Source organism: Ascidiella aspersa, chromosome 2, assembly GCF_963924565.1.
Source record: "Ascidiella aspersa chromosome 2, kaAscAspe10.2, whole genome shotgun sequence".
Lineage (NCBI taxonomy): Eukaryota > Metazoa > Chordata > Ascidiacea > Phlebobranchia > Ascidiidae > Ascidiella > Ascidiella aspersa.
In genome coordinates this window covers 3,269,268-3,296,914 of record NC_139448.1, presented here as the reverse complement: position 1 = coordinate 3,296,914, position 27,647 = coordinate 3,269,268, and the positions used below count along the sequence as shown (strand labels likewise).

Below are 27,647 nucleotides of genomic sequence, written 5' to 3'. Positions count from 1 at the left end.
AATCGCCAAAAATAGCAGACAAGCAATAAATCGATTCTCCCTGTGATTCACGCTGTAACTAATCGCGTTATTTTAATGAGGCGACACGTCATGTTGAGGTTTATTTTAGTGCATCTCAAGAAAACTCAAAGAAGAACTAAAAAAATATTTCCGTAGATCTTAACTAACTTTAGTGATGAATTTATTACCGAATTACGTGAAAAGAATGTTGGGGTTTAAACTTTCTACAAAATACTATGCAAGGCATGCTTTTTTGCGAATATAGCTCTTTCTTGAAACAATTTTTCTCCACAATTTTTTACCTTTTTCATTAAAAAACTTGTGTTATCCTAAATCCTCAAATGTCATTTTTCGTTTTTAATTTTTTCAGTAAGTTTTGTGCTGTTGGTTGAAATCGGTTCATCCTAAAGCGACCTGCGTCTCACAGAACTCTATAGAGCAAAATTTGGACAAATAATACAAAGGCAATTTTTCACGTTGCGCGCAAGTGTTTACTGTATTTTTATAATAAAAAAAAACGTCACATTTACACGTAACATTTTTACGTTACGTTTTTACATAAGTTTGTGACTTCTTTCCAAAATTGTTCTTTAATTTCCCTCTCAAACAAAAATCATGGATTTGATCCGCCCCCGCCCCCCGTTACTCATTATAACGCTGGTTGTTATTATTGGGAATATATGGCTGCTAATTATGCGTCGGAAGCTCGTTATACACAATAATAAGTAATGACTCACTCAATAACAAGCTTGCTACAGCTGCAATGCTACTTTGGCTGCACTAATGATTATGAAATATATTCAACCATCACCAAAACACGCGTTGACCTTTTTCTCGTTTCTCCATCCTTTTCTTTTCAAAATATTCTTTGTCATTTTTTTGGAAATATCCATAAAATCAGGGATGATATCGCAATTTACGTCAAAACGTGATGTATTTTTTATTATAAACACGGAAAGCATTCACTCATGGCCTGAAAAAATAAATACGGAAAGCATTCACTCATGGCCTGAAAAAAAGCTTTTGTATAGTTTAGGTTGCACTTTTATTTTAGACTTTGTAAAACCTTTTATGGAACTGGGTAGACACATAATTTAGGCAAAAAACATATTCTTTACAAAATTAAAATGGACATAGATGTATTTTTTTATGTAAAGTTAAAAAGAAAAAGAATAAAAACATAATTTAGTCGTGAACTTGAAAACAGTTTGCTTTTACAAAGTTTTAATAAAATACATTTTCGGGGGAGAGTACGTAACCCCCTAGATCCGAACCTGCATACAAGTTGCTTTCAAAACTCTTTCTTATGTACTCTTAACAGGATTTCAAGGAGAGCGTTTGAGCGGCGATGGGATGCTCTCGTTCCTCCACAATCAGCATCCGGATCGCTCCAATGAGGAAGATCAACACCCTCTGGAGGACAAGATCGTTCCTCGTGGCTCCCGGAGAGGAGTGAACCTCTGGGACCTCCGGAACTCACTGGAGCAAACCACCATCGAACTTCGCAACATCCACTTCATGGAGGAGGGGAAGGAAAGGAGGAAAGATCAGGAGGAACTTAGAGGGGGAAGAGGAGCTCTGGACGTTGCCGAAGAGTCGCCGAGGAGCACTCCGAGCTCTGAGATCTTCATGTCGAGAGAGAAGTCAATAACGGACTCGGAGGAAGGTTGGCGGTTTTTCAAATCAAATATCTTTTTACTTTGAAATTATGCTTCTTCATTTTCAAAATGAAAAATGTGATAAAATAATTAATTGATGAACAAACCATACTTTTATGACTAATCTATGCTGATATAATCAAGGTAAGGTCAGTGGTTTCATTTTTACTCAGAAGTTTTCCTTCTTTATTTTATAGATTATTTATATTTTTATGACTAATCTTTGCTAATAGCCGTATTTGTCTAATTTTAAACCTTGGACTTTGTTCCTAATCTGGAAGCTTGTGGTATTGTTAGTCGGCAAAATTGTACTAAAATACACAATCGTGCTTTATCGGGACAAAGTAGAATTAAAACAAATTAAGAAAAAAAAAAATTAAACAAAAATTAACCAAAGACAATAGGATATAGGATGTTTTAAAAGTCTGCTTTTTCGTTTAAAGGCGATGTAGTTCCGAGGGAGCAGACAGTGGTTAGAGGCGACATAAATTTGTTTTGACTATACCGAGGAACATTAAGGTGTCAATTAATTGTTTAGTCAGGCGTATGCCCAGCGATCCTATCTACCTGCAAATTAAACAGCCACAGCAACCAATGTGTAGCTTATATTAAAATATGAATCACCCTTCCGCGGGAAAACACTCCGTATCGAAAGCTCATATACAGAACAAACACTTCAAATGACTAACGTCCTTGACAAGCTCGTAATTCACCGAATCCGATCGCGTTCTGGCCGTCTACGTGCGCCAAACATACTGTCCAATGTGACATCACAATGTTGCCCCCCAGGCGCGGACCCGGCCGAACCAGGGACAATCGATTTGGCACCGGGAAACCCCCCTGAGGACGAAACGAACGCTAGAAGCTACACGGGTGCGTGTGCGACCGAGCGTAACGACCACTGTGACGTCACGTCGCTGCCGGAGCGGAACGATACGTCACCGAGGCAACTACGTCATCGTCAGTCGCCCAGGGTTGACCCCGTGACCCGGAAGCAAGTGCCAAAGGTAAGTGGGTGTCACGTGGTTAACGCTTAACTGCAACGTAATATACAGACTATAGACGCCATCCTGGCTGCAACCCTTCATTTATTGTTGAAAATTTAATAAATGTGAACACTTGCCTTTTTACCGGAGTCAACTGAAGAAGATTGACAAAACGCGTAATTAGCCTACTATTTTTTGATAAAAATTAAAAATATTAGGAATTTAGGACAATCATGACATTCTAAATTTTAGCACAGTGGTTCCCAACCGGGGTTTCTCAGTTTCTGGGGTGACATTTCTAACGCTCATCGGTGCCGATAAATATTTCAATTTTTTTTTTGTTAATTCTTTTGTTTTATTGTAAAGCTTTCTTGAGCTTCTTATGGCCATTTTTAGGCTACGTTTAAAGTGCAACAAATTGTTAAGGTTTTCCTACATTAGTTGATGTGTTTTGTTTCAATCTCGTTTATTGTGAAGATACTGTAAACCACTTGCTAGTGAGGGTGTCGCGAACTATTTGTATTTTTGTAGGGAGCCACAACGAAGGTTAGGAACCACTGCTCTAGCATCTGTCCACATTTTTATCAAGTTTGTTTATGAATAATTAATGAAACTCTTTGCTGTTATCGCTTGCGTAAAGTGGGTTAATATTGTAAGGCTGGTGATGTTGCTAATCATTACTGAATTAAACGTTGAAGATGTGCGAAATCACTATATAAATGGTGGTACTTTTTACCCATATTGGAAAGCAAAACAGAGAATTTGGCTTTTAGGAAACAAAATAAAAATAATTTAATGCGAAAATCGTGTTTTTCCTGTAGATTTTGTGATAAATATTTCGATTTTTTGCAAAAAAAATTTGTGTAAAGATTTATTTTTAACCCCAATGCTAAAACGAAAACGCTTATGTGTTCATGTTAAGAATAATATTCACTTTCAAAAAAAAAAATTATTCAATTTTAAACGCCGTAAGCTTACTCATATACAATGACTGGTTGTCGTTGTTTTGTCATTTTGAAGAGCGTTTGATTCAAGCGCCTCGCCCCAACTTATAGCTGAATGTCGGTGCTTTTGAGAACTAAAAAGTGAAATTCTTTATTTTGGAAAGTAAAACAGAGAAAATGATTATGGGGAAAACAAACGTATAATAAACCTGGATTTTCTTAGTAGTATTTATGATAAAGATTGTGATTATGTATTTTAACTAATGCTGTGTAAAACATTTATTTTTAACCCTAATGTAAAGACTGAAATTGTATTTACGGTTAATTTTAACTTTTAATTTTTTAAAGCGGCCTTTAAACGCCATAAGCGTGCTCACAATTATACTGGTCGCCATTTCGAAGAGCGTTTGATTGTGTCGCGTCAATCGATTGCTTGTCTCGTTTATCGTCCGACCCTTTCCCCGGATCCCTATGCAAACACGTCGTCGTCGTCCGCAAATATTGATTCTCCATGTTTCAGGGCAACCTGGTTATCACCAGGGCCGACGTGGAGCCGCCTCCCATCGACATTCGGCGCGAAAATCGATCTCAAAGCGACCGCAAAGTGCCGCGGGATCGATCTGACAACCCTGCGGCAAGCGAGCGGCGTCGCAGCTTCGTCACAGCCAAGCAGAAGTCGCTGAACGGCAGCGGCGATTCCGCGGGATTTCAAGCCTCGAATCCCCGCGGAATTTCCGACCAGCGTCGAATAGCGCAGCGCTGCGCAAGTTTCGACTCAAATCAAGGCCAGTATCACGGCATGATCTGCTTTGTCGATGATGGCCAGTCGATTGAGGCGTTTGACCGGAAAAGGAGCGTCCAAACGCCGCGAAAATCCGTGAGTGAGGCTCCGGTTGTGAGACCCCGCTCCGTGGAGGTTTCGGCTCCGTTTGTTCCCACGCAACATCCGGGAAGAGCAGACGCAGGACTCCGACCCTCCTCCTCCCGCAAAGAGCCGACTTCCAAGACGAGGTCGAACGAATCGATTGTGTCCAGCACGTCATCGTCCAAGAGCTGTAAGTTGATGACGTCGGTGTTTTGATTTTAGTTTCAATTAAAACGTGGATCACATATAAGAAAGAGTTTCTGTTGGTGCTTGACAGACTTAGTACTTAAATCACTGATCACAGAGTTGGAGTCTGTGATGGCTTTTCATTGTACTATAATAATGATACGATAGCCGTAATCGTTGGTAAAAAGGAGCTTCCTAGATCACAGTGTGTCTTTTGTTACTAAAAGTGCCGTTTAAATTAGTTGGGTCGCCAACTGCAGTATAGTTGCATACGGTTATTTATTGATATTGGATCTGAACAAGATTCCTTTATCTTTAAATGAGCGTATTACCAGTAGAATGTTGTTGGAATCATGCTATACATTAGCAAGTCGCACTATCAAAAACTAAAATAATAAACCAATAAATGGTATTTTATCGTGAAGCGCATTAAGAGGTTGTGGAGCCTTACTCTAGCTCTACTCTTGTGCAGAGTTATTTTTAATTAAACTGTTTTCTTTGATAAACTGATTATTTCTTTAATATATTCACTAATATTTTAATTAGGCCTTCACAGACCCCCTAAAACTAGTTCACCGACCCCAAGGGGTGCATGAACCCCAGTTTAAGAACCCCTGAATAAAAGGGGTTGGTGGAAGGGCCTACTAACTCTATATTAGAACTGGTTTTCTTTACTTTATTTCAGAGTCTAGTTTATGCTATTTATTTTTCAATTAATTTCAGACCCAGCAGCGTCCTCTAGCGAGACCACCCCTCTCCCCCCGACACACAGATACCGGAGCACTTCGAGATGCAAATATCAAACCAAACCTGGCTCTTCTACCTCGTCCGCTACAACCTCCCCATCGTCACCAACGGGTAAGCTTCCACTTAAAATCGGTAACCATGTTTGGTCATATACCGCCTAAAGCTTACTTCAAAGGGCTGCGGAGTCAGTCAAATATAACCCGAGCCCAACTCCGGGTAATTTTGCAATTTCGTCGAGCCCAAGTTCAGCTCTGGCTGTACAGCGTATATTTCACCCATTTATGTAACTGCAATGGTGTGGATATTAAGCAATCCACTCTTAGGTGTGTCATATAATTGATCCATCCACGTGGTCGTACTCGAGTCCCGAGTCCAACCTTGTCTCCTCAACCATCGTTACAACTGCCAGAGTTTATACAGAAAAAATCCTCTAAATCTAAAGCCTATTTGGTATACCGGTATATTAGGATAAAAGGCTTGTACAAACAATCTTTATTCAAATTTCGACATGATGACGTCATAAATGCATCAAGTTTTTATATAGAATGTCGCAACAATGCTTCCCACTTATGCCCGTGTTTCCTATGTTATTTTTTTGCATTTTTGCGTTTTTAGCGGCGTGGGCTTATCCGGGGCTATCCCGGGGTTCAAGCATGGAGGGGTCTGAGTCTGACTCGCCGGAAAGTTACTCGCATTCGAGTAGCCGTTCTTCGTCGGGTAGAAGAGGCTTCTCGCGACTCTTTAAACGTTCCTCGACGCACAAACAACAAAGGGAGCCCTCTATGACGTTTTGTGGTTACACAATGGGAAGAGATTATTGGTAAGAAACAGTTTGGGGTAGCTTTGTGTGAAGAGGTTTAAACCGCTGGTAAAAGTTAAGCCAGAACGGCGCCCCCGTAAAATATTTTTTACGATATGTCATACTAAAAAATTATTAATTTTTTCACCAAGCCATCGCACCAATTTCTTGAATGTATTTAGGCTATGCGATTGTGTGAAAACTGTTAATTCTTTGACTAGTTTGAAGTTGGCTTGTAGTCTACTTTTAAGCAGTTGGGCACAACACTTGTAGCATTGTGACGTACAATTAAGTCCAAAGTAAACGATTAACTGAAGTTCTAAAATTGATGGACAAGCCTTCAACATCTTGCATTTTTATTAATTGAGATATAAAATTGTAATATATTTCGCGGACCGGCAGAAATTTGACGAGGACCGGCGGTTGAGAACCATTGCTTAAAACTTATTCATATTTTTTTAAACGATTTAAAACACCTAAAGTTATCCTTTATACTTTCATTTCAGCGTCGACGTAGAAACCGACCGAATCTTCAAGGAATTCCTTTGCCAGGACAGCTCGGCCCCCGGTGCCGGAACCCGGGTGAGCCCCAGCAACGAGCCCCCACCCCCTCCATCGCACATGTTGCCCCCCAGACCCCTCTACAACAACCCCACCCAGTTGCGGCGTATGGTGATGAAGAAGCAATACAGTGACTCTATCGCTGTTTACTATGGACAGATGATGCGAAGGTGCAGGTTTTCAAAGCAGGTATGGTCATTACTAAAATTGATGTCAGATACTTTTATTCCGTTCCCAACAATCGAATATTTTGGACTAAGTATCGCGATTCGATTCGATTCGATACTCAATGCGATATCCAATGATATTTCATTCCGATAATCGATAACCGATATTTTGAACAAAGGTATTGCGATCCGATCCAATGCCAAATGACGTCATCACTATTCTCAAACAATCAAAAGAGATAAAACTGAAACGTTGACAGAACATTTTATTTCAGGTTATTAGGGATGGGGAAGATTGATACTTGTCATTTTATTTCGTTACCACTACAATATTTTGGACTGAGTATCACGATTTGATTTCATACTCAAACTGATAACCAATGATATTGTGAAGGTAGCAATTATTTCAATTTTGTCTAATAGGGATGTCCGATACTTGACCTTTCATGCCGATATTCTGGATAAAAAATATCGATATTCGATCCAATGTCAAATGACGTCATTAATATGCTTAAGCAAGCAAAATAGATACATTGAACCTTCGGGTTAATAAGATTCCATAGTGCAAGAGTTCCTCTTGTGTTTAAAAAAAGACAATTGATATAAGAGCCTTTGGGTTGGCAGAGTCGTCTATAGTTGTAGTTGTGAATACCAACTTTTAATGGGTGCAAAATTTTGATTTAAAAAAATCTCGCCAGATAACCAAAAATAGCAAAATGATATTCGCCAATTGTCAAGTTAACACATCTTTGTAACGTTCCTACAACCCAGGCACCTGTTTTATTGGTTTCAGAAGGGCAAGGTCAACAAGCTAGCAAGGAAGTCGCTCATGGGGTTTGAGGTGACGTCACGCACATAAAACTAACCCTGTCCAGTCCTCACAGTAAAGAAATAGTTCACTTTAATATTATCAAATTTGATAGGGACCTAATTGATTGTTGGAAGTTAAAGCGAACGGTTCAAGTCGTTTTTATGTACTGATCGTCATTTTAACTTCAGATAAACGTTGTCACGTGAATGATATGTTTCACCTAACTCATTCAATGTAATGACTTCCGTTGATTATATGTTTTTTATTACATTTTAACTTTTCATTTTATATCAACGAATTTAGCAAAAAAATTTCATGGCAAATTATGGGACAAAAAAAAGTAAATCTTTAAATACTTAATCAGATGCCTTTTTCCTTCATTGAAATACAGTGGTTAGGCGATACCAGATCCCGACACCTTTGTATAAACAAACTATTTAACGGGGATTTTTAAACTGGGGACCGTGGACCCCGTGGGCGTACGTGGACTAGTTTTAGGGGATCCATGAAGGTTTGGGTGTTTGAAGTGCATTTTTCAAGTCGAAAGAAGTGATAATATTCAAAAACAGCTCCTCTGGTAATTGTATTTGTTGACCAACGTTTTTGCTAATTTTTACTATATCTGGTCGCAACAGTTTATATATCAAAAGAGATGAATCCCACACTTTGAGTGTACCCTTTGTTCCGCAGAAGAGCGACAGTGTGAACTGTCCGGTGGATCGTGCAGTCCTCCGTCGTCAAGATAAGATTGAAGAGGAGTTTGATCCAGAGGACATCAACGAGAGGTTGGCATCCACATCTTCGAGAAGTGACCACGACAGCATGCAGGCCACAGGTGAATGGTAGATTTGCATTTATTTAAATTAAAGTTTCTCAGCCTATGGGTCGTCACCCTAAATTGCGTGGCCGTTTGATTTGTTTGGGTTGCAGACTGAAGTAGTTTTGAAGTAGAAAAATTGTTAGATTTATTGAGATCGGTTACGAGCATTACTTCAAAATACAAGCTGTGCCGAGGCCAGTTCTTCAAGCGGGGCCAATTGCAGCCCATTTTATTGCTGTAAATTTGTAACTTGTAGGGCTATTTTTTAAACACGAGCTGTATAGCCTACCGCAGTGTTTTTCAACCCTTTTTTAGCCCCGGAACACTTTATTCATTACAATGCGAGCAACAAGTAAATGGTAGATTCACCTTAATTTAAACCAATTTTTTAAACCCATGGTCGCGACCCTAAACTGTGTGGCCGTTTGATTTGTTTGGTGGATGACTGCAGTAGTTTTTTTTAGATTTATTGAAATTGGTTCTGAGCAAGATTGCTCCAAAAATTAAGAAAATTGTAAACGAGAAAATTGTATCACTGGTGAATCGAAGATTGGCTTTATTTAAATCAATGCTTTTAAACTTAGGGGCCGCGACCAAAAAAATGTGTTGCGGTTTGATTTGGTTAAGTTGGCGACTAAAGTAGTATGAAAATGGTTAGATTTATTGAGATTGGCTCTGAGCAAGCTTGCTCCAAAATTGTAGAAGAAATGCGTAAACAAGGCTTATATTAATTAAACCAAGGTCTTTTATGCCATTTGTGTTCTGTGTTGTTCACTTACAAAAGTTCAGTGAAGAAAATTGGGCCACCGAAGCTTCGATGTTATTCTTATGCTTAGCATTTTAGTCACCGCGAAAAAAGGTTTGGAAGCACTGATTTGATATATTTAATACAATTTTAATGCTGCAAATTCGTAATTTGTAGGTTGTTTTTTAAGCAAGAGCTACACGGTGTTAAATGTTATTAAGTTATAGTGCCACAAATTACCACAAAGCAATAACAGTTTTGAAAACTAATAGTTTAAAATGACTATGTCAGTCAAATCGGTTGCAAAATAACTTAAGCTTATAGTTCTATAAATTACCTCAAGGAAGGTTTCACGCTTCCTGTGTTATCAATGGTGCTATTTTAGTTTTGTTCTACCAAAGGTGTCCTGGCCAATGCGCCACTTGATTAGAACTTTTGAGTTTTTGTTTTCAAAACAGCGGTTTTAAGTTATATTTTGGGAATTAGTAGTCCGATTTTGTGGGTTAAATATCTTTGTTAAAAAACAATTTTCTACATTGGCCCATTTGCTTTACTATTGTGAGGCACGAGTTTAATAGTTGAACACCTGACTACAGTTTTTAAGTTGACTTGAAGGTTGTGTGCGTATAACTCGTTAGCCAACCACAATGCTTCTAGTGATTAATAACTGTATTATTTGATAAGCGAACACCCAGTTCAAACTATAGTCGGCGGACAAGTTAGCATATAGGAGATGCTACTTGCAAATGTCAAAGTTGCGAACAGCACAAGACGTTAACAAAGAAGAACTTGTTTTACAAGCGGAAAGCGGTCTTAAATAGACAATTGCAAGCCAGTAAGTACTTTACACTTTGGTGCGAGTAGACAATAAATCTGTGGCAAACCGGTACAGGGTAAATTGCACCATACAGCGTAAGTTGCAAAAGCTCTTAGTCGGCAATTAGTCGTGCGCTCTACACTATATACCTGCTATTATTATGAGCAGTGTTTTTTTAGGGTGTTTTGAGGGACTGTTTCGGTCCCTTTTTTTCAAATTTCTCCAGCGGTTTCCCAAATTTTGGACTTGCAACTTAAACTACTTAGCGGTCCAAACCAAACCTTAAAAAAACCCTGGTTATGACAAATATATGTCATTAGATAATGTTGTCACCTAAACACAAAAATGTTCGTTTTTTACCAGACCACCACGATCACCCTAGGTTAATTGTTTTAGTTGGCAATTTGTGACGTCATCTTTGAAAATTTTTGTGCGTTACGTTAAATAGTTTTATCATCCTATTATCATCGGTAATTCCACGAGATTAAAGCTCCACAATAAAAACAAGTTAGCTGTTTATATGTAAAAAAACTTAGCGATATATGCGGAGCGCCAAACTGTTGAGTTTTAACATCACGGCCTAACAGAAGTATTCTGTCGCCATCCTGCAAACGTTAACCACTCGGCAAACATTTTAATCCGTTTCCAAAAAGCCACGCTGTGCTGGCGTGCGCTTGCAATATTAATGTTCATAAGCTTTGAAGCATAATGGTTTGAAGCTATGGTCGCAATTTTAAAGCCTGTGCAGGAGTAGGTAATATTGTGTTGATGTTCCCAGTAGATAAATTGTTTTATTCAACTCACTGACTTTATTTCATTCTTTTGTTTCGACATGGGCTTTCACATTTTATCATACCGCCTTCAACATAATGCATAATTAGACAGAGTATATATCGAGCAAAATATATCGGTATTTCACAGCCCTGTCATTTACTGCTTTGCTGACTGATAACTATTTATCTAAAATATATATGCTATGGAAAATGATTTAAAAATATAATAACTCCTAAGGCAAATGGCCTAAACTGGGACTTTGATTGTTTTTTTTATTCACTTACAATTAGATTTGAGTTATTTTGCAAATGACTTGACTTGGACCTTGGTCATTTTTTAATGACTTGTACACAACATTGGATAGCTAAAACTTCTGCATAGAAACTTTTATGCAGTGGTTTTTGCCCATGACTTAATTTAGGTATAAAATTTAACGATTATGGGTTCCATTGACAGAACTCATATACATTTCTAATCTTGTCATAGAAAGGATCTTTCAATTGAGACCATAACGTAGAGTTTTTATACACCCCTTATCTGACACAGCCAAACGCGGACAATAAACTGATGTTTTTGCTCATATTTTTTCAGTGAACGAACTGCGCGAATGGCGTCAAAGCACAGATACGTCACGTCAAAGCACCTTCGAGAAGACCTTTGATTCTGATTGTTCGTTCGATGAGAAATCAACAACAACAGCCAGTAGTAGCAGACCTGGACCCAGCAGTCTGGCAAGCAAAGCAACATCACAAGATACCAGCGACCAACATGACGGACAAAATCAATATCAGCAAATACGTTATCAACAACAACAGCCGCAACAGCTACAGAAACAGCAACAAACACAACAACAAGCACATTAATATCAGCAAATCCATTATCAACAACAACAGCCACAACAACTACAGAAACAGCAACAGAAACAGCAACAAACACAACAACAAGCACATTAATATCAACAAATACGTTATCAACAACAACAGCCGCAACAGCTATAGAAACAGCAACAAACACAACAATAAGCACACTAATAGCAACAATCGCATCAAAACATAAACATAAATTTCATCGACAGGAACAATAACAACCACAAGTTTCACATTAATATGCCTAGCATAAAGCTTTAACAACAATAATACTAACAACAATAACAACAACAACAACAACAACAATAAAACAACAAAAGCTACATCGACATCAACAATCACACTGACATTAATATCTCAGCAATTACACCAACAGCAACAATCACATTAACAAGAACAAGAGCATCATAATATACAACAACAACACACCAACCATTGCAATTTTTTTAAGACGATAATCTCTCAAAGTATTGTGTTGATGTTTTACGTCAACAAACAACCCTTTTTACGTTCAAAACCAAGTCGTATTTCGAGCGTTTTTTTCCCTACAGAAACGTTTGTTTTTTATTAATTTATCGTTAAACAATCGATTGGTTTGTGTAGGAATGTTAATTGAACTTTAATCGAGTATAAGATTGCTCGATATTAGACTTACTCCCGTCACCCCCGTTGTCAACCGACTACTTTTTCCTTAACACTTTTAAGGTAACAATCGATGCAACGCAAAACCATAATTGAAAATCACACCAAAAACAAAAAATCCTAGTATCGGACGAGTTGCGATACCTCAATCTGGTACCGATCCGATATTATCGGACATCCATAATCGAGTTTTTGCACAATGTTCCGGGGTGTGGATTTGCTTTTTTAAAGTGCCGTAGTTAAGTAAAAGCAAAATTACCCGTTTCGGAAATTGCGATTACTTCAAACTCCGGCCCCGATAGCGAAAAGCGCGAATAATTCATGCTAAACTAACAACTTGACAGTGACGTCATAGTGCTAAGCACGCGCGCCAAAAACCTGAATTGCCTCGAACCCCCGAAGCGCGGGACGCGACAATTTGCTACTCAATGTTGCATTAGGCCACCTTCCCTGTTTTTGGTCCCAGAAGGGCTTCATACCATTACCAGACCTTTCAGCTCCCTCGCGGTTTGAACGCTTAATTTACTCTGGGCGTTTTTCTGGCCCGGGCCGCATCAATAATGCATCGGACTTGCGATGCCTACTTGTGCCTGTGCATGTTGCGCGTTTAGCCCAATTGCCCTCGCCTTGTCGTGTCGCTTCAGCTGCTGTTGTCTTTATACTTCCCATTTTGGATGGCTGATGCGCCATACTGTTCACCTTGCCTTTATACTGCGTATGGTTTGCTGGCGCCTCACCTCGACAATAAGTTGAATATTCAAATAGTAAATCTTAGTTTTGTTAACAAGTAATTTCTAAAATAACTTAACTCCAAATCAAGTCTTTTTTTAATAAATACCAAGTCAAGACCCAGTCAAGTCATGTTTGGTGCAAGTCAAGTCCTTGTCATGAAAATTAATTGTTAAACTACTCAAAGGATTAAACTCTTCCGATAATGGGCAATAACTTATAAAACAAAAAAAACTTATAAAACAAAACGCAGTATGTAACCAGCAAATTGTTTTATATGCACGACTTTTGATAGATACCTGAATTTTATAAAAAAATTGCATAATGAAACACTTCATTTCAACCAAAGTTACTTGCCCAAAAGACTTTGTGTTTTAATTTTGCGGTCTTGATTATTTTCCTTTGCCAGGTTACCAATAATTGGGGTTCCTTTTGCTGGCTGGCTGGCCTTATGAATATGTAATATTCGAAAATTTCGAGATTTAATACTTGTTTGACCGAACACAGCAGGTTTTCAAGTCATGTTCAACGACATCAATTCATGAAGTCATCTCTGAACAGTTTTATCCCTACTCTAGGCCATGCGAACCAAGAATATTGTTTACGATAAAAAAAAATTGAAATTCCTGTTTCAATTATAGTGCTTCGATTTTTCTTCAGCTATTTCGATTTTTCCTATAATATAGCATTTGTGCAAGGTATTAAATATCGAAAGTCTTCTCTCTAAAGTTCGCAGTTCGTCAATTATTCTACAACTACCTTTTTTTGGCTGGTATTCTACCGAGAACTGTTTTTTTGTCGTGTACCAGCTAAAGTTACTTTGCTGCTGTGATATACGTTTTTTTTCGTTTGTTTTGTTTGAATGGAGTAATCTTCAAGTCGTGCTTATAATTTGCCTTTCTTCTATTTCGTTCGTATGTATAAAAAAATTGCTTTAACAACTGGTGCATTTGTTTTATTTATGAAAGGTCATTTATGTCGGGTTGCAATAGTTTTATCCGCATTGCACACCCTAAATTGTTTAGGCTGCGAAAAAGATCATTGGTCAAGAGTAAACCAGTGGTTCTTAAGCTGGAGTCTGTGAAAGGTTTTAAGGTGTCCGCTTGATCTTTTTTTTTAAATAATAATTACCTGATACAACGTTTGTTTAAATGTTTTGTAACTAAGAGAAATTATTGTACACTGCTTTGTAACTGTTTCCTGTTTCCAAAATGAGAAATCAATTATTTACAGAAACAAAAATAGATCCGCCAAGTGAAAATTTTGGAGAACCACTGTTCTGAACTAACGCCTAAAAAATCCACTTTTTAAGAGTTTGACTAATAGCTAAATTAGGCTACTGTTTCTAATTTGCGTTACCTTTGGTGCAGTATAGTAATATGTGTTTGTATCCAGCAGTCTTTACGACCTTTTTATAATCAAATACCAATGCTTCCTTTATAGGAAGGCCACATCACATGGACTGCGCTCATTCACTTAAAAATGTTTATTCATATAGGTAGCTGTTTCTTTTTTTTTAGTCATTCCTCTTACGTTATTTTTTCTCATTTGTTACGCATAACATATTTTACAAGTTCACCCAAACTATTTTTTTGCCTATTTACTTTTTTGCCTATTTTATCCATGTAAAAGTTTGCTTGTTTTTAAACACAGAAGCTCGTCTTTGTGGCGCAACGTTAGGACATAAATTTGTGATCTCTCGAAGAATTCCAATTCTTTCTCAAAACAAAAAAAATTAGCGGATTGTTTTCCAGGGTAAACAATAAGATGTAGCGGCAAAACAATTGCCAATTCAATTCTAATGCGAAACCGGTACATCTAACAGTCTTGTATTGTAGTGCGCACTACAATAAACGAAAATATTTCCACAACCACATACAAAAAAAAAATTGTACTGTAAGTTCAAACAGGTTGTATATTGTATTTGCTGTAATTGTTGAGATATCTCATAGTGTAGAACCAATTTTAATAGCTTGGATAAATACACCAAAGCCAACGTAAAAAAGCTTCGCGGTCACCAGCTAAGAAGCGTAGGCTAATGCTTTTACGCCAACTAGTAGTGCTTAATACAAACTAACGTCTCCGCTAGTGTTAGTAGTAAAGTTTCGAAATGATATGTTTCTTTGACAGAACAAAACTAGTTTATGCAAATATAATAGGTTTCAAATATTTCGGTACTAAATGTTTAATCAGATTTAGAATAATCTGTCATTGCTTTTGATGATGCAACATTTGTAAAAGCTGAAAATAGAAACCATTTTATGTCATTAACTAAATACAGCGGCTATTTACTGCGATAAAAACAATCTAATTTTTCATTCATTAGACTATTTTACAGGTAAATCATTTTCAGTTTTATAGTTAAACTGTATAAACTCTTTAAGTAGACATATTTTGGATATCGGTATCTATTGTGTTTTTTGTACACGTGATGGCGCTGTTATAACTAATTTGGGTTTTTTTCATTTTGACTAAAAAACTAAAATTCGGTAAAGTTTGTAATTACTTTTTAAAACGAAATCAAACCGATTTATTGCAGTTTTAATGTTTCTAAACTTTTAGTAAAACAAATTTAAATAAATATTTATATTTTTTACCAATTTATTGTGGGTAAAATGTTTTTTTCAAGATTCTTATTTTACCGCCGCAATTTTTGGTTTCTACTAGTTGTTTACTAAATATTAGCTTATTTACGAGATTTTGTTTAGAGTTACTATTTTTTCAGTTTTAATTTATACCTTTTAATTTTGTCATTATCGTTATAGGTTATACTTAACTTGAATTTTTTTATTTTTAAGCAACAAAACGAAATTGTCAAAAAAAAATTCACAATGTTCTGTTTTTATAATTTTACTTTGCAAATATTTATCGTGGTTAATATTTGCAGAAATACTTCAATAAAACTTATTCTTTAATTTCATCTAATAGCAGGTCAGGAAAATTAAAAAATGTAGTTTTGACGTTAAATAAAAAATTTAAAAAATGTGTCGAAATACAGAACTGAAATAAATTGATTTGGGTTTAGGCTTTTCCAGTTAATTCATTTGCAAAATATGAGAGAAGTTCCTTTTTTTAAAACTTTAACACAAAGCGCAGATCTATTTTTGTTTAGGGGCGGGGGCGTGAATTTTAAAAACACTAAAAAGTTTATGTTTTTATTCAAGTTTTAGGTTTGAAAGGTTTAAATGTTAATACAGCAGCTACATTACGAACATGTTGTCGATTTGCACAAAGTTAAAAATCGCCTTTACATCGTTAAGTTGATGAAACTTATTTTGGAGGGCATGATAAGACGAAAAACACCTTTGGGTAAAACGAATCTTATCAAAACTGACATACTATAAACATAATTGAGTTTAAAAAAAAATTACACACTTTGGCGACAAATTGTTCTAGATCCGCCAATTTATTTTACAAACAAGGCAAAAAATGTGAGTCAGCAAAAAACTTAACAATATTTTGTTTGTTTGGCTAAAATGAAAGGTTTTATCCAAACAGGGAAAAAATGGCAAAAACTGAAAATTGAAAGTTGTTTTTTTCACAGGGTTCATTATGGAAGATAGGCCCAGTGAAAATTCTGGATTAGGTTCTGTCTTGAAGGAAAGTGCCGACTACAGCATTCCCAAGATTAACATGAAGTTCGACGGAAGCACTTGGAAGAAGAATTCAGAAAAAGAAGCTGAGCAAAATAAAGACAGTACGACGATGGACAGTTCGTCTACAGCTGACACAAATATGCAGGATTCATCACATCAAGGCAATTCTAGTTTTAAATTGATGTCTAACATTTTAGATTTTTGGACAATTTAAGCCTATTAATGAAGTGTATTAGAGTTTAAATCAGAGTAAGTGTCAAGTTGCTTTGCTTACAAAATGTAAATCCTTCACATCCAGAACCTCTTTTTTTCTGACCTACCTTTGGTTCTACAATATACTTGTGATTGACCTAGGCCGTGAGTTCGAACCTCACTGCAGGCTGGTATTACCAACAGGAACCGTATGCAGCAGGCAGCGGAGCTATCATTGTTTGCCGGATTGCTCTGTTCTGAGCCTGTGTGCGACGGTCCCGGTATGACCGAGGTCGAGAGTTCAAATATCACCACTACAGGCTAGTTGTTTCTCTAGTCTGGCCTTAGTGAAACTAGTATCTTGATTAAGTTTTTTGATTGTGGTAAGCCTTTTCAAGGGCATCCTATTGAGTGTACCAATAATACTTCATAAAACACCATGTTTAAAAAACCTATTGTATTCTTATTTAAATCTAAATCTATTTGTATTCATTTTTTTACAGATGCCACACCAGGTACATCGACTACAACTCCGCAATCAACCTCTTCAGCGACCTATAACCCAAACCAAACATCTCCTGCCTCGTCGCTATCTACGGACGACGTGGACGGTGAGTTTGAGCCTTCAGTCGATGCAATGGTGCACGACTTTGACGACGAATCAACGTTGGAAGAAGAAGAAGAGGAAGATGAAGAAGATTCAGACGAGTTGGACGATCTTACCAGGGTGAGTTTAATGTTTACAAAACAACCCAGGGTGCACTCTGCAACCTGCTTCACATTCTTTAAATCAGTGGTTCCCAAACTTTCGCGGCACCCTAAAAAAATCTTAGCTATTTCGCGGCACACTTTTAAAGAACATCAATAGAGTAATTTTACAATCGCCTTACCACACGACAAACTTTATGTAAATGTCTCAAAATATTAATTTGTATTGAATAGTGCAAATATAAGTCTAAACCACTTGCGTGTATGCCTATTGGTAATACAAATACTCTATTTACAGAAATTACAAAAAGTTTTGCGGCACACTTGACAAACTCTCGAGGCACACTAGTGTGCCGCGGCACACAGTTTGGGAACCACTGCTTTAAATGATAAATGTTCCCAAGGTTCTCCTCAAACAGTGAACCTGCTTAAAAATGTAACAACAATGTCTGCATATCTGAGTTAATGCCCAAAAAATATATAACAAACAAAATATCAGGTCACAGTCAGAATAAAAATAAAAAGCTTGCTTTACTTTATCAATAGCAATGACAAACATATTTGCTATGTCTTGCAATGTAAGTTGGACCAGAGCCTCCCAAACTGGGGGTGGCGCAACGACTAGAGGTCGGAGTAAGTCCGTATAAATTTTTATACAAAGTGTTACATCTATGAATTGTCATTTTTTCTGTATGGCATGCTAATGGCAAACTTAATACAAACAAAAATAAAAAAGTAGTTGGTCATGATGGTAAAAAGTTAAAAGGAGTTCAAAAAGATGACATTAAGGTTCTTTATATTGCATAGAAAGTGCAAGCTCTGTTTTTTATTCAGGAAGGGGAGATGCCTTTGGAAGAGCTTTTTGGTTTCTGTTATTGGTATATTAAAGTCATTTTAAAAGCATTGCTTTTTGTTATCGTTATAGGTAGGGGATATATGCAATATACATATTGAAATGCAGGCCTTGTCTGTTTAACAGCATTTGTTTATGTTATGGTTGTAGGAAGGGGAGATGCCTTTGGAAGAACTTCTGGCGATGTACTCAGCAAAACCGGATTCTCAATCACAGGAAGAAGAAAGAGAGGAGGTAATAATGTCACTTGTCCTATTTTTTAGCCCAAAATAGTGAAATTATTGAATTTCACCCTAGGGTTATGTACATCGCCAGGTGGGCTGTGGTATTTTATGAGGTAAAACATTATTTGTTTTATACCCAGGGGTGAGCAAATATTTTTGACAGGGAGGCTCATAAGAATAAATAAATGTATTTATGCACCAGATTAAAAATAGAAAATAGACAAATTATGAATTGTGAAAAAGGGTGAAAAATGCATTGTTTTTAACAGCTGAAAACAGTAAAGTTGCTTTACAAGTGTAGCTTATTCAACAATATAATAGATTAAAATGGCAAAGGGTTTTTAAAAAATAATACGTCCAATGCAGGTAAAAATTGCTTGGTGAGCAATACCCGACCCATAGGCCAGAGTTTGTCTCATATGTAATGTGTTAACTCATGTAACAAATACAAACCATTTACAAGTAAGCAATTTTGTTCGCAGTCGCCTGCCGTTGAAACTGAAGCAGAAGAAAGAAGAGAAAACCAAGACAGAATACGAAAGCTGCGATGTAAGTTTGCGAACTAAACATTTGAAAAATATTATTAAATTAGTTTTAGTTATGTGGTTACTAGGTGAAAATTTGAAGTTACCCTAAATTGCTTTATTTTTATGTTGCTTGTTCCATGTGTAATTCTTATTTAAAGAATGATAGCAATAAAACACACATATTTTTTTAAAGATGTAAAACGTCAATGCTTGCTCAATCTGTTAGTACAAGGGGGGATCCACAGTACCATATCATTCAATGAAACATACACACACACATATGTGTTGAGGAACTGTGATCTAGCCCTTTTAAAGTTGTTTATGACCAACGATTACAGCTTGCGTATCCTGTGGAAATTAGATGATATTTCAAGGCAAAGAGATAACATAATTTTTTCTCTTCCAGCCAACACAACCTTCCTGAGTCCTCCTCACCCGCATCCTGACTCTGATGAAGATGGGGATTGTGACGGAGATTACGCTCCTCCACCTGAAGACTGGAAGAAGCCACCAAGAGTAGGAGAGGATTATCAGGTAAACAGCCAATTTGAACCGAACCAAAACTTTTTGGCCAAACTGTTCTGAAACTTATTATATTAGGAATTAAAAAAATATATAGTCCATTCTTTTTAGACCAAAGGTCCTTTTAAATGAACTTAATTTTTTTACTTTAAGGAATTATAAGGCTTTTGTTTCAATCAATGTAGTCCATCATTGATATATTTTTGTGTTTAACTACAAAACATACACAAATCACAAATGTCTTTAATGTGACATAATTGAAGCCGGGTGATAATTCGAACTATTGGGTTTTTGTGGTGTTCCACGTATCTAATTGTGAAAGGTATCAAATATGTGTGATAAGTGCTAAATTCCCACTCATGTTATTTGTAAAACAGAGACTTAAGTCAAATCCCTTTCCAAATCTTTAGAATAAAATAAAACGTCGGACTTATTGAAATTGGTAAACTTGTCGTCCGACTATAAGCAATAACTGTGCTAAAAAATAACGAAAGTGCAAGGTATAACAAGCAAATTATATTTAAGATGCAAAAATCCAAACACTCAATTTCAATTCTTTTGGAAGTCCAGTCATTTTAACAAAGCGACTTATGACTTGATTTAAAGTCTTAAGTGAATTAAGTCAAACCAACACTGTATGTATGTTCTGTATTTTAGGTGGACTCCATACCAGAACTTAAGAAACAAGATGCAGATTATGACGACGAAACTGACAAACTGGTCTGGGATCCAGAAAAAGTTGACATGGATAAAGGTAAGCTGCATATTATAGCAGCTCATTAAACTAAAAATGCATGAAAAATATAAACTCTTACTACCAGTAAATAGAAATGTCCTACACTTGGGAATTTATCCGATATTTTGGACAAAAAGTATCATGATCCTGACCTTTTTTAAGTAAAACCGCCATGTTGCATTCCAAATTATGGCTAAAATTCCAATATAAATTTGTTATGTGTCAGACAGGTACTAATACTATCACCTTATTGGCCCAGACTTTCATAACATTAATCGAAAAACAGCTCCTCTGGTAATTGTAATTGTTAACCAACGTTTCGGCAACAAATACAAGCCGCCTTCTCCAGGGTGAATGAAAAAACATTGTATTGAGTCTATGATATTTATTATTTTGCTACCATGCATAATATCAGTCAAAAAACAGCCCCTCTTGTAATTATAACTGCTACCCAACGTTTCCGCAACCTATTCAAATCGCCTTCTTCAGTGTGAATGATACTCCAAACTTAACCTCCTTAATTTTATTACTTATTTTTTAACATTTTTTTGAATTTAGAAGTTAAAACTACCTATTACTAGGTTGACTACCTTATTTTTGGATTTCAGTGGAGGATTACCTTTCGATGGTGTCCTTACCCAGCACGACCGACCCTTTCATGATCCCGGTGGGAGGTCATCTTCGGGATAACGAGGACGCCCTCTTCCTCCTAACACAATGCGACAACGATACAGACGAGGTTAATAAGTGCAGATTGTATCACCTGTTGGTTCTGAGCTCAAAAATGTCGCCATCAAAAACAACCGAAGCCTGATTGTAGGGCTGGAGAAGTTGTTGTAAATAATTTAGTTTCTATTAACTTTCTTGCTAGGTTTCTACATAGGATGAGGTGAATAGGTGGAGGCCCCAATGGATGCAAACTGTTTTACACAATAAGCTTGTGACAAAACACTGCTTTGGTTCATCAAACACGAATAAAATGCACAAGTAATTTAGTTGAGGGTAGGATCTAAAATTTTACCAAATAAAGGACATGTTGTTGAAATTTGCGTGGATGTGCATATTGTTGCAAATTATAAGAGGCCAATTCAAAATCTAATCATTGCAGGTATTTTTCGTAAGTCATTGACTTGAGTGTACAGTTACTACGACTTGTTAAAAGAAATACAATTCAGCAAATAAATAACTATTAATCTGGGACAAATATATAGCGGCTGAAAATCTTGCAAAAAAAAAGGTTTTTAAGTTCGTGGTATATTAACGAATTTACATTTCCTGATTTTAGGGAAGAATCGAGTTTTAAATAGCGCTTAAAGTGTCCACAGGACGAAAAAGTTTCAGAGTTTAAAACCGACGCTCCAAACTTGTTTTTAGCCTTAAGCATTGAAATCTGCATTTTTGGGGTTACGGAAAGCACTACAAAGCCCGGGGTACTGTTACGTCACACAGCCGCTCGATTGTTGCAAGTGTGACGTCACACTTGCGCCATTGTTTCAGGCGCTGCGTCGCTTCAAGTGGCGACCGCGATCGCTGGCGAACGAGATGCACGTTTGGTCTGAGGAAGAATGTCGTCAGTTCGAACTGGGACTTTCTTTGTACGGGAAAGACTTTCACGCCATTCATCACAACAAGGTAAGTGACGTTTATGCTCTTGTTTCAGTAGCCACAGATATAAAAAAAAATGACTGAATTAGTAAGTCACTTTTTGTGCTTGTTCTAATGGCCTTTGGCAAAATAAGTGACCTTTTGCTCTCGTTCTAATGGTCACAGATCAAGATAAAAAACACAAAAAAACTTGATTAAACTAACGCATTTTTGACCCTTAAAGTAAATACTTTTTAAACCTTTAAAAAAACAAAGACCATCCATACTTCAAATTATTAATTTGTTGTTGTCTAATTAAATATATATATAAAAGCATCAAAAATCACTCAAAAAGTGCGGACCCTTTTGCCTTCTGCTTTAAAAACGACCATAAAAAGGAAAAATGTCCGCCATACAAATAATTTAAAAAAGTTAAAGGACCGCTGGGCAATTTTCATCCATATATTTAACGTTGCCTTTCTTCCTGAAGGTAAAAACGAAGGCTATCGGCGACATCGTTAAGTTCTACTACATTTGGAAGAAGACTGAACGTTACGACAACTTCAACGCTAAAACAAGACTCGGGAAGAAGAAGGACTCGCTGCACCCTGGCGTTACGTAAGTACAGGGGGCGAAATGACCGTGGATTAACCGGAGATAAAGATGGTTTAGGTTAAGGATCGTAAAATCAACTTCTTTACAACTATCAGGATTGCCACAAAGTCTTCGTCTTTAAAGTTTTTGAATGTCCTTGGAGTTGATTTATGTATTGAAAAGTCTTTAAGTATTATTTTAATTTATTTAGGCCCGCCTAAATTATGTGTGTAAATAGTGCACTTAAGAAGTTGACTTAATAACTCGCTGTTTTCAATCAAACAAATGTGAAACTAAGTGTAAATTCATTTAGGCCAGGGGTGTCCAACATGAGGCACGCGAATTAATAAAAAAATGGCACGCAAACCCCCCAAAATACAGCCAATCGCCAAAAAACTAAATTTGTTATATAGCCAATTGTGTTCATAATACAAAACAATCCCAATAATTACGTCAACCAACAATTACTTCGGATATTATAACATTATACGGTTTTTATTTTTGGTATAAAAGCGCTGTTAAGATTAGAAAAAAAAATAGTTACTAAACTTTGGCACGGGAAGAAGTTACAAGATAAAAACCGGCATGTTTAAGTTGGACACCCCCGATTTAGGCAGAGGGTGACGAAGCGTGTTTTTGAAATTTCCGAATCCCTAGTCGCAGGGTTTTGGATTAAAACCCGGTGTCGTAGGCACGTGCAAGACCCGCAACTTTTTTTTCATTTAAACTCTGTTGTTTTGAAATTTCTGTTTTGCAAATTATCTTACACCAACATTTCAATTAGGCCTTCATGCACTAAAACTAGTCCAAGAACCCCTGATCTAACAAAATTGTAAATAATAACAAAACAATTGTATTTTTTTTTAAACGTTCAACCTATTTTACCAATTATACACCTGCATTTCGATTAGGCATTCATGGACCCCCTACATAAGTCAACGTACCCCAGTTTTCGAACCCTTGCTCTAACCTAACTTTTCCACAGCGATTACATGGAGCGTCTCCTCGACGAGACGGAGCACTCTCTATCGGCCGGAATGGGGGGTTCGGGTTCCAGTGGGGCTACCTCAGCCACCCAGGCCCCCCTGACCCACAGCGCGGCCCTCCAACAGCATCTTATCGACTTGAGGGTGACACGGAGCCACGCGCGACATCGACCCAACAACCATTACCCAGATTCACCCAACACTGACTATTCCGGTGAGTTTTTTTTTTTTTTTTTTTTTGATGTTTGCTTATTTTCTAAATTCGAAAAACGTCATTTTTACGCTTTAAAATTAAACGGGTTTTTCCACTAAAGTAAATAGCAAAATATCGGCGCAGGATTAAATAAACCTTTGTGGGATATTCGATAAACTCGGAGAAAATAGATTTTTACTAATGTGCTTTTCAAATTACCGGACATAAATGTTTTTTTGTGTTTTTAAGTATCATTGCAAAATAATTAAAATTATTCTTTTCCAGAAATGACTGGCTTTTCTCAAAGCGATTGCCAAAAAAATGGTAATAGTTTATATTTATTTCAATTTAAAGCGTCGGTTTTTTATATTTATTTTCAACCTAAAAGTATTTCTTTAACTTTCTTTTCCAGAAATGAACGGGTTATTGGACAGCGATTTTGCCGACGACCCAGCAATGTTTGCCAACATCCAGCCAATGCCCCATTCGGCCCCACACCTGGGTAACATCTCGCCCTCAGTACCCTTCACCGAGCCCCCGATTAACGTGGGGTATTCTGACCCCGGAAATTTTGCCCCCGTAGCAAGTACGGTGGTGACGGCGTGCAACAATAACAACAACACAGATGAGGCTACAAGGCATTTCCAGGTAAATGCGTCTCTATTTTGTGTCGAAAATTGTAATAAGTTCCTAATTTATAATAAAAGGGCAGTTTGAGGTAAAGTAGACTTTATGCACAGAGGATGCTAGTGCTACAAGGCATTTCCAAGTAAAATTATTGAATGTGTGTGCCGAATATTATGATATCGTACACTGGTTTTCGTATTTTTAATTTACGATAGCGAATAAAATATAGATTTAGAATAACAACTTAATAGAATAACAACTTTTGTACCCTATGCACGGATCTGTAATGCAGCGTGATAATGAATTCGGAAGATGCTTATAAATTGTTAAAAATTTATGCCAGTCTTGTTAACTTTTTTACCCAAATTTACAAGCGACAAATTGAAAGAACACAAAGGTTTAATTGTTTTAAGACTGTTATTTCAATCAACATCTAATGCAGGGGTTCTTAAACTGGGGTCCATGAAGGCCTACTTAAAATATTAGTGTATATTTAAGTTTTTAAAGAAAACCGTTTGATTAAAAATGAAACGGTTTTGCACTGAATCCTATTTAGACTCCATTTCACTTTCACATTTTTTGACCAAAATCAGCAGATTTATAAAGTCTATTTGTACTGTGACGTCAATTTATGATGTCATTTGGGATTTTTGCCGACCGTGGTCCACGCTAGGTTAAAAAAAATTTTAGGGGTCCGCGGTAAAAAAAGTTTGAGAACCCCTGATCTAATGCAAAAAAGGCTTTAAAAGTCTGAGGTAGGCTTTCTACCATGTCCTGAAATATTTTGCGCCTTCCTTAAAAAGAGTTTTCAGATAACAGAAAATTCACGCCAAAATGCTCGAGATTTAAAGACCACCGACCTAAAAACGTAACCCAACTAACTTACCCTTCCTTTATCAGGCGGCCGAGGTTGACCCCTCCCAGATTTGCCCCACATCGTCCGAGAGGGGGTTCCGGCCCCTTGACCCCGCCGAAATTACCCCCGCCCTCCAGGGGGACCAGGCAGCGGCCACTGTGCGGCGCACCACGCCTCTCCTGCAAGGTAAAGTAGCGAAAATGTTTTAACATTCTGTGTAGCTTTAATATGGGAAAACAATTTAAAGTTAGCTATTTTTTTTAACAGCAAATATTTTGTTTCTTTGTATGTGACAAAAAATATTTTTATAAGGAACTAGTTTATTAGAAATTAAAACATGGTGACATAATTCCCAACAACTTAACGTTCTGCAAAAAAACAAAACAGAAACATTTCATATCTAAGTTCAACCCTTACTGCAAGTTCTAGTTGTTTTTCTAGCCTGCCTTGCTTGTAGGCTTGTCCGATAATATTGGATCGGAGTCGATACAGGAGGCCTAGTATCGGTACTCGGCCGATACTAGGCTCGTATCAAGTAATACCGGAATTTCAAATTGGAATATAACGCAACGTTTTTTTTTACATAAAAATGTAAATGTATCAAAAAAAGTTTGTTGATAAACATAGGGAACTGAATTTGTGAACGCCAATGTCCTAATAATCGAAAAAATGCCTTTATTTATGACGCCATGTAGTATCGGTTCCCGATACTTTTTGTCCAAAATATCGGAATAAAATGCCAAATATCGGAATAAAAGGCCAAATGTCGGAATAAAAGGCCAAATATCGGAATAAAATGCCAAATATCGGAATAAAATGCCAAGTGTCGGGCACCCCCTCCCTAATATTAGTTGTTTGCTGAAGAATTTGTTTTGTTTTTCAGACGTTTTATCCTCAATAGACGAGTTGGAGTCAAATTATCCGAGCCAAGCTACATCGACCAGTAAGACTTTACAGGTGCGTAGTTTGAAATAAACATTGATACCTAATATTAGTAGATAAACCTTTAACCAAATACGTGGGAGACCCTGATTTTAAGTTACACTTAAAAATATTTTGAAGCATTGCCGTAAATTTTGGCATGTTTTTCAAAAATATTGGAAAATCAAAAAATCCTGCGCTAATAAACCGCCGAGCCATTTTGTGGGCCTTTCAAAAAAGTAAGATCCTTATCCAGGGTTGCCACAAAGTCTGAATTGATTTGCGTGTTAAAAAGTATTTCGATTGTTTTTTTCCGGTGGCGTCATCCCTGTGCTTGTTGGCATAGCAACGGTTGGTCGTTCGATTGGTGCTTTTTAACCAAAAGTTTAGGGAAATTTTTAGGAAGGCTGCAGACTTGTAATGATTAAGTCATCCGGCCACTTCCCACAATAACCATCGTTTTTCACCCCAGGGAATAACCTCGTCCTCCCAATTACCTCACCACCCCTCTTCCTCATCCGACCATCTCCTCCCAAAGAGGAGCCGACTGTCAAGTCCCCATCCACAAGAGGAACAGAGGATCAAAGAAGACGCTCCCAGCAACATCCAAAGACCCTCCACAACTATGACGTCATCCACAACGGGAGGGAATTCCCCGGACTTTGGGGGCCGGAAGTCTCCTACTTCATCCTCTGGGAAGATCCCGGATGCTCAACAGCTGATCAGTTGTTGATCCTCATCCAAGATCCGGAGGACTCCATCATCTTTGCAGTATTCCGCTGCCCATCGTTCATCCTTTTTAACGCGGATTCATCCAGCATCCGGTTAGTTACCTCCTGGACTTACGCTCCAATTTTTGTTGAGGAACAAGCGGATCAACATCTCGGAAGACACAAAGGACGCTCTTCTTTTCAAAATCGGTGCCCAAATTCTGGCTCCCCGCGATCACGCGATTTTATTCACTCGTCTTCACGTATTTCTTGACGCCAATATGATAATATAAATTCAATTGATAATTAAAGTTGGAGACCCTTAGGCAACGGCCGGTAAACCTTTTAGGATTCCCAACAACATCTTAGAAGAGACAAAAGACGCTCTTCTTTTAAAAGCGGCGTTTCCCCCTTTAAATTCTGGCTCCCCGAGATACAACACGCGAGTTTTAGCTCGAAATACTCCACGGAGAAATTCGGTTCCTTCTGGGTTTGCGTTATGTCATGATGACGTATTTCGTGAGTTTGGGCCTTAAGTTGGGCCTTTACCGAAAAATATAAAGCGGTCATTTTAGCTTTGATTAAATGGGGGCTAAAAAGTGATAAAGTGGCAACAGGGTTATGTTTTTGGCTTTTTAGGGGGAATAACTGATCAGTGACGTCATGCTTTCCCAATATTTGGGATTTATACCCCCACAAGT

At 37.3% G+C, this 27,647-nt stretch overlaps 1 protein-coding gene across 1 annotated transcript; it reads left to right on the top strand.

The window, feature by feature from the left end:
- The first annotated feature begins 16,717 nt into the window (after positions 1–16,717).
- On the top strand, positions 16,718–27,425 carry LOC146163162 (uncharacterized). The gene is made up of 14 exons (XM_083382539.1): positions 16,718–16,874; positions 17,457–17,632; positions 18,617–18,700; positions 19,158–19,239; positions 19,624–19,751; positions 20,397–20,493; positions 21,084–21,214; positions 21,973–22,107; positions 22,550–22,677; positions 23,639–23,853; positions 24,245–24,480; positions 25,360–25,501; positions 26,199–26,272; positions 26,709–27,425. Exons 1-14 carry the CDS (start codon positions 16,751–16,753, stop codon positions 26,967–26,969), a joined length of 2,013 nt encoding a protein of 670 aa, XP_083238665.1. The 5' UTR covers positions 16,718–16,750; the 3' UTR covers positions 26,970–27,425.
- The last annotated feature ends 222 nt before the right edge of the window (positions 27,426–27,647 follow it).

What these genes read in the sequence shown, in the direction of transcription:
- LOC146163162 (XM_083382539.1), top strand. Translation starts at nt 16,751, where the DNA reads ATGAAGTTCGACGGAAGCACTTGGAAGAAGAATTCAGAAAAAGAAGCT. An exon ending in GCGACAACGATACAGACGAG is followed by an intron (nt 21,215 to 21,972) that starts GTTAATAAGTGC and finishes CCATTGTTTCAG; the next exon opens with GCGCTGCGTCGCTTCAAGTG. An exon ending in ACCCAACACTGACTATTCCG is followed by an intron (nt 23,854 to 24,244) that starts GTGAGTTTTTTT and finishes TTTCTTTTCCAG; the next exon opens with AAATGAACGGGTTATTGGAC.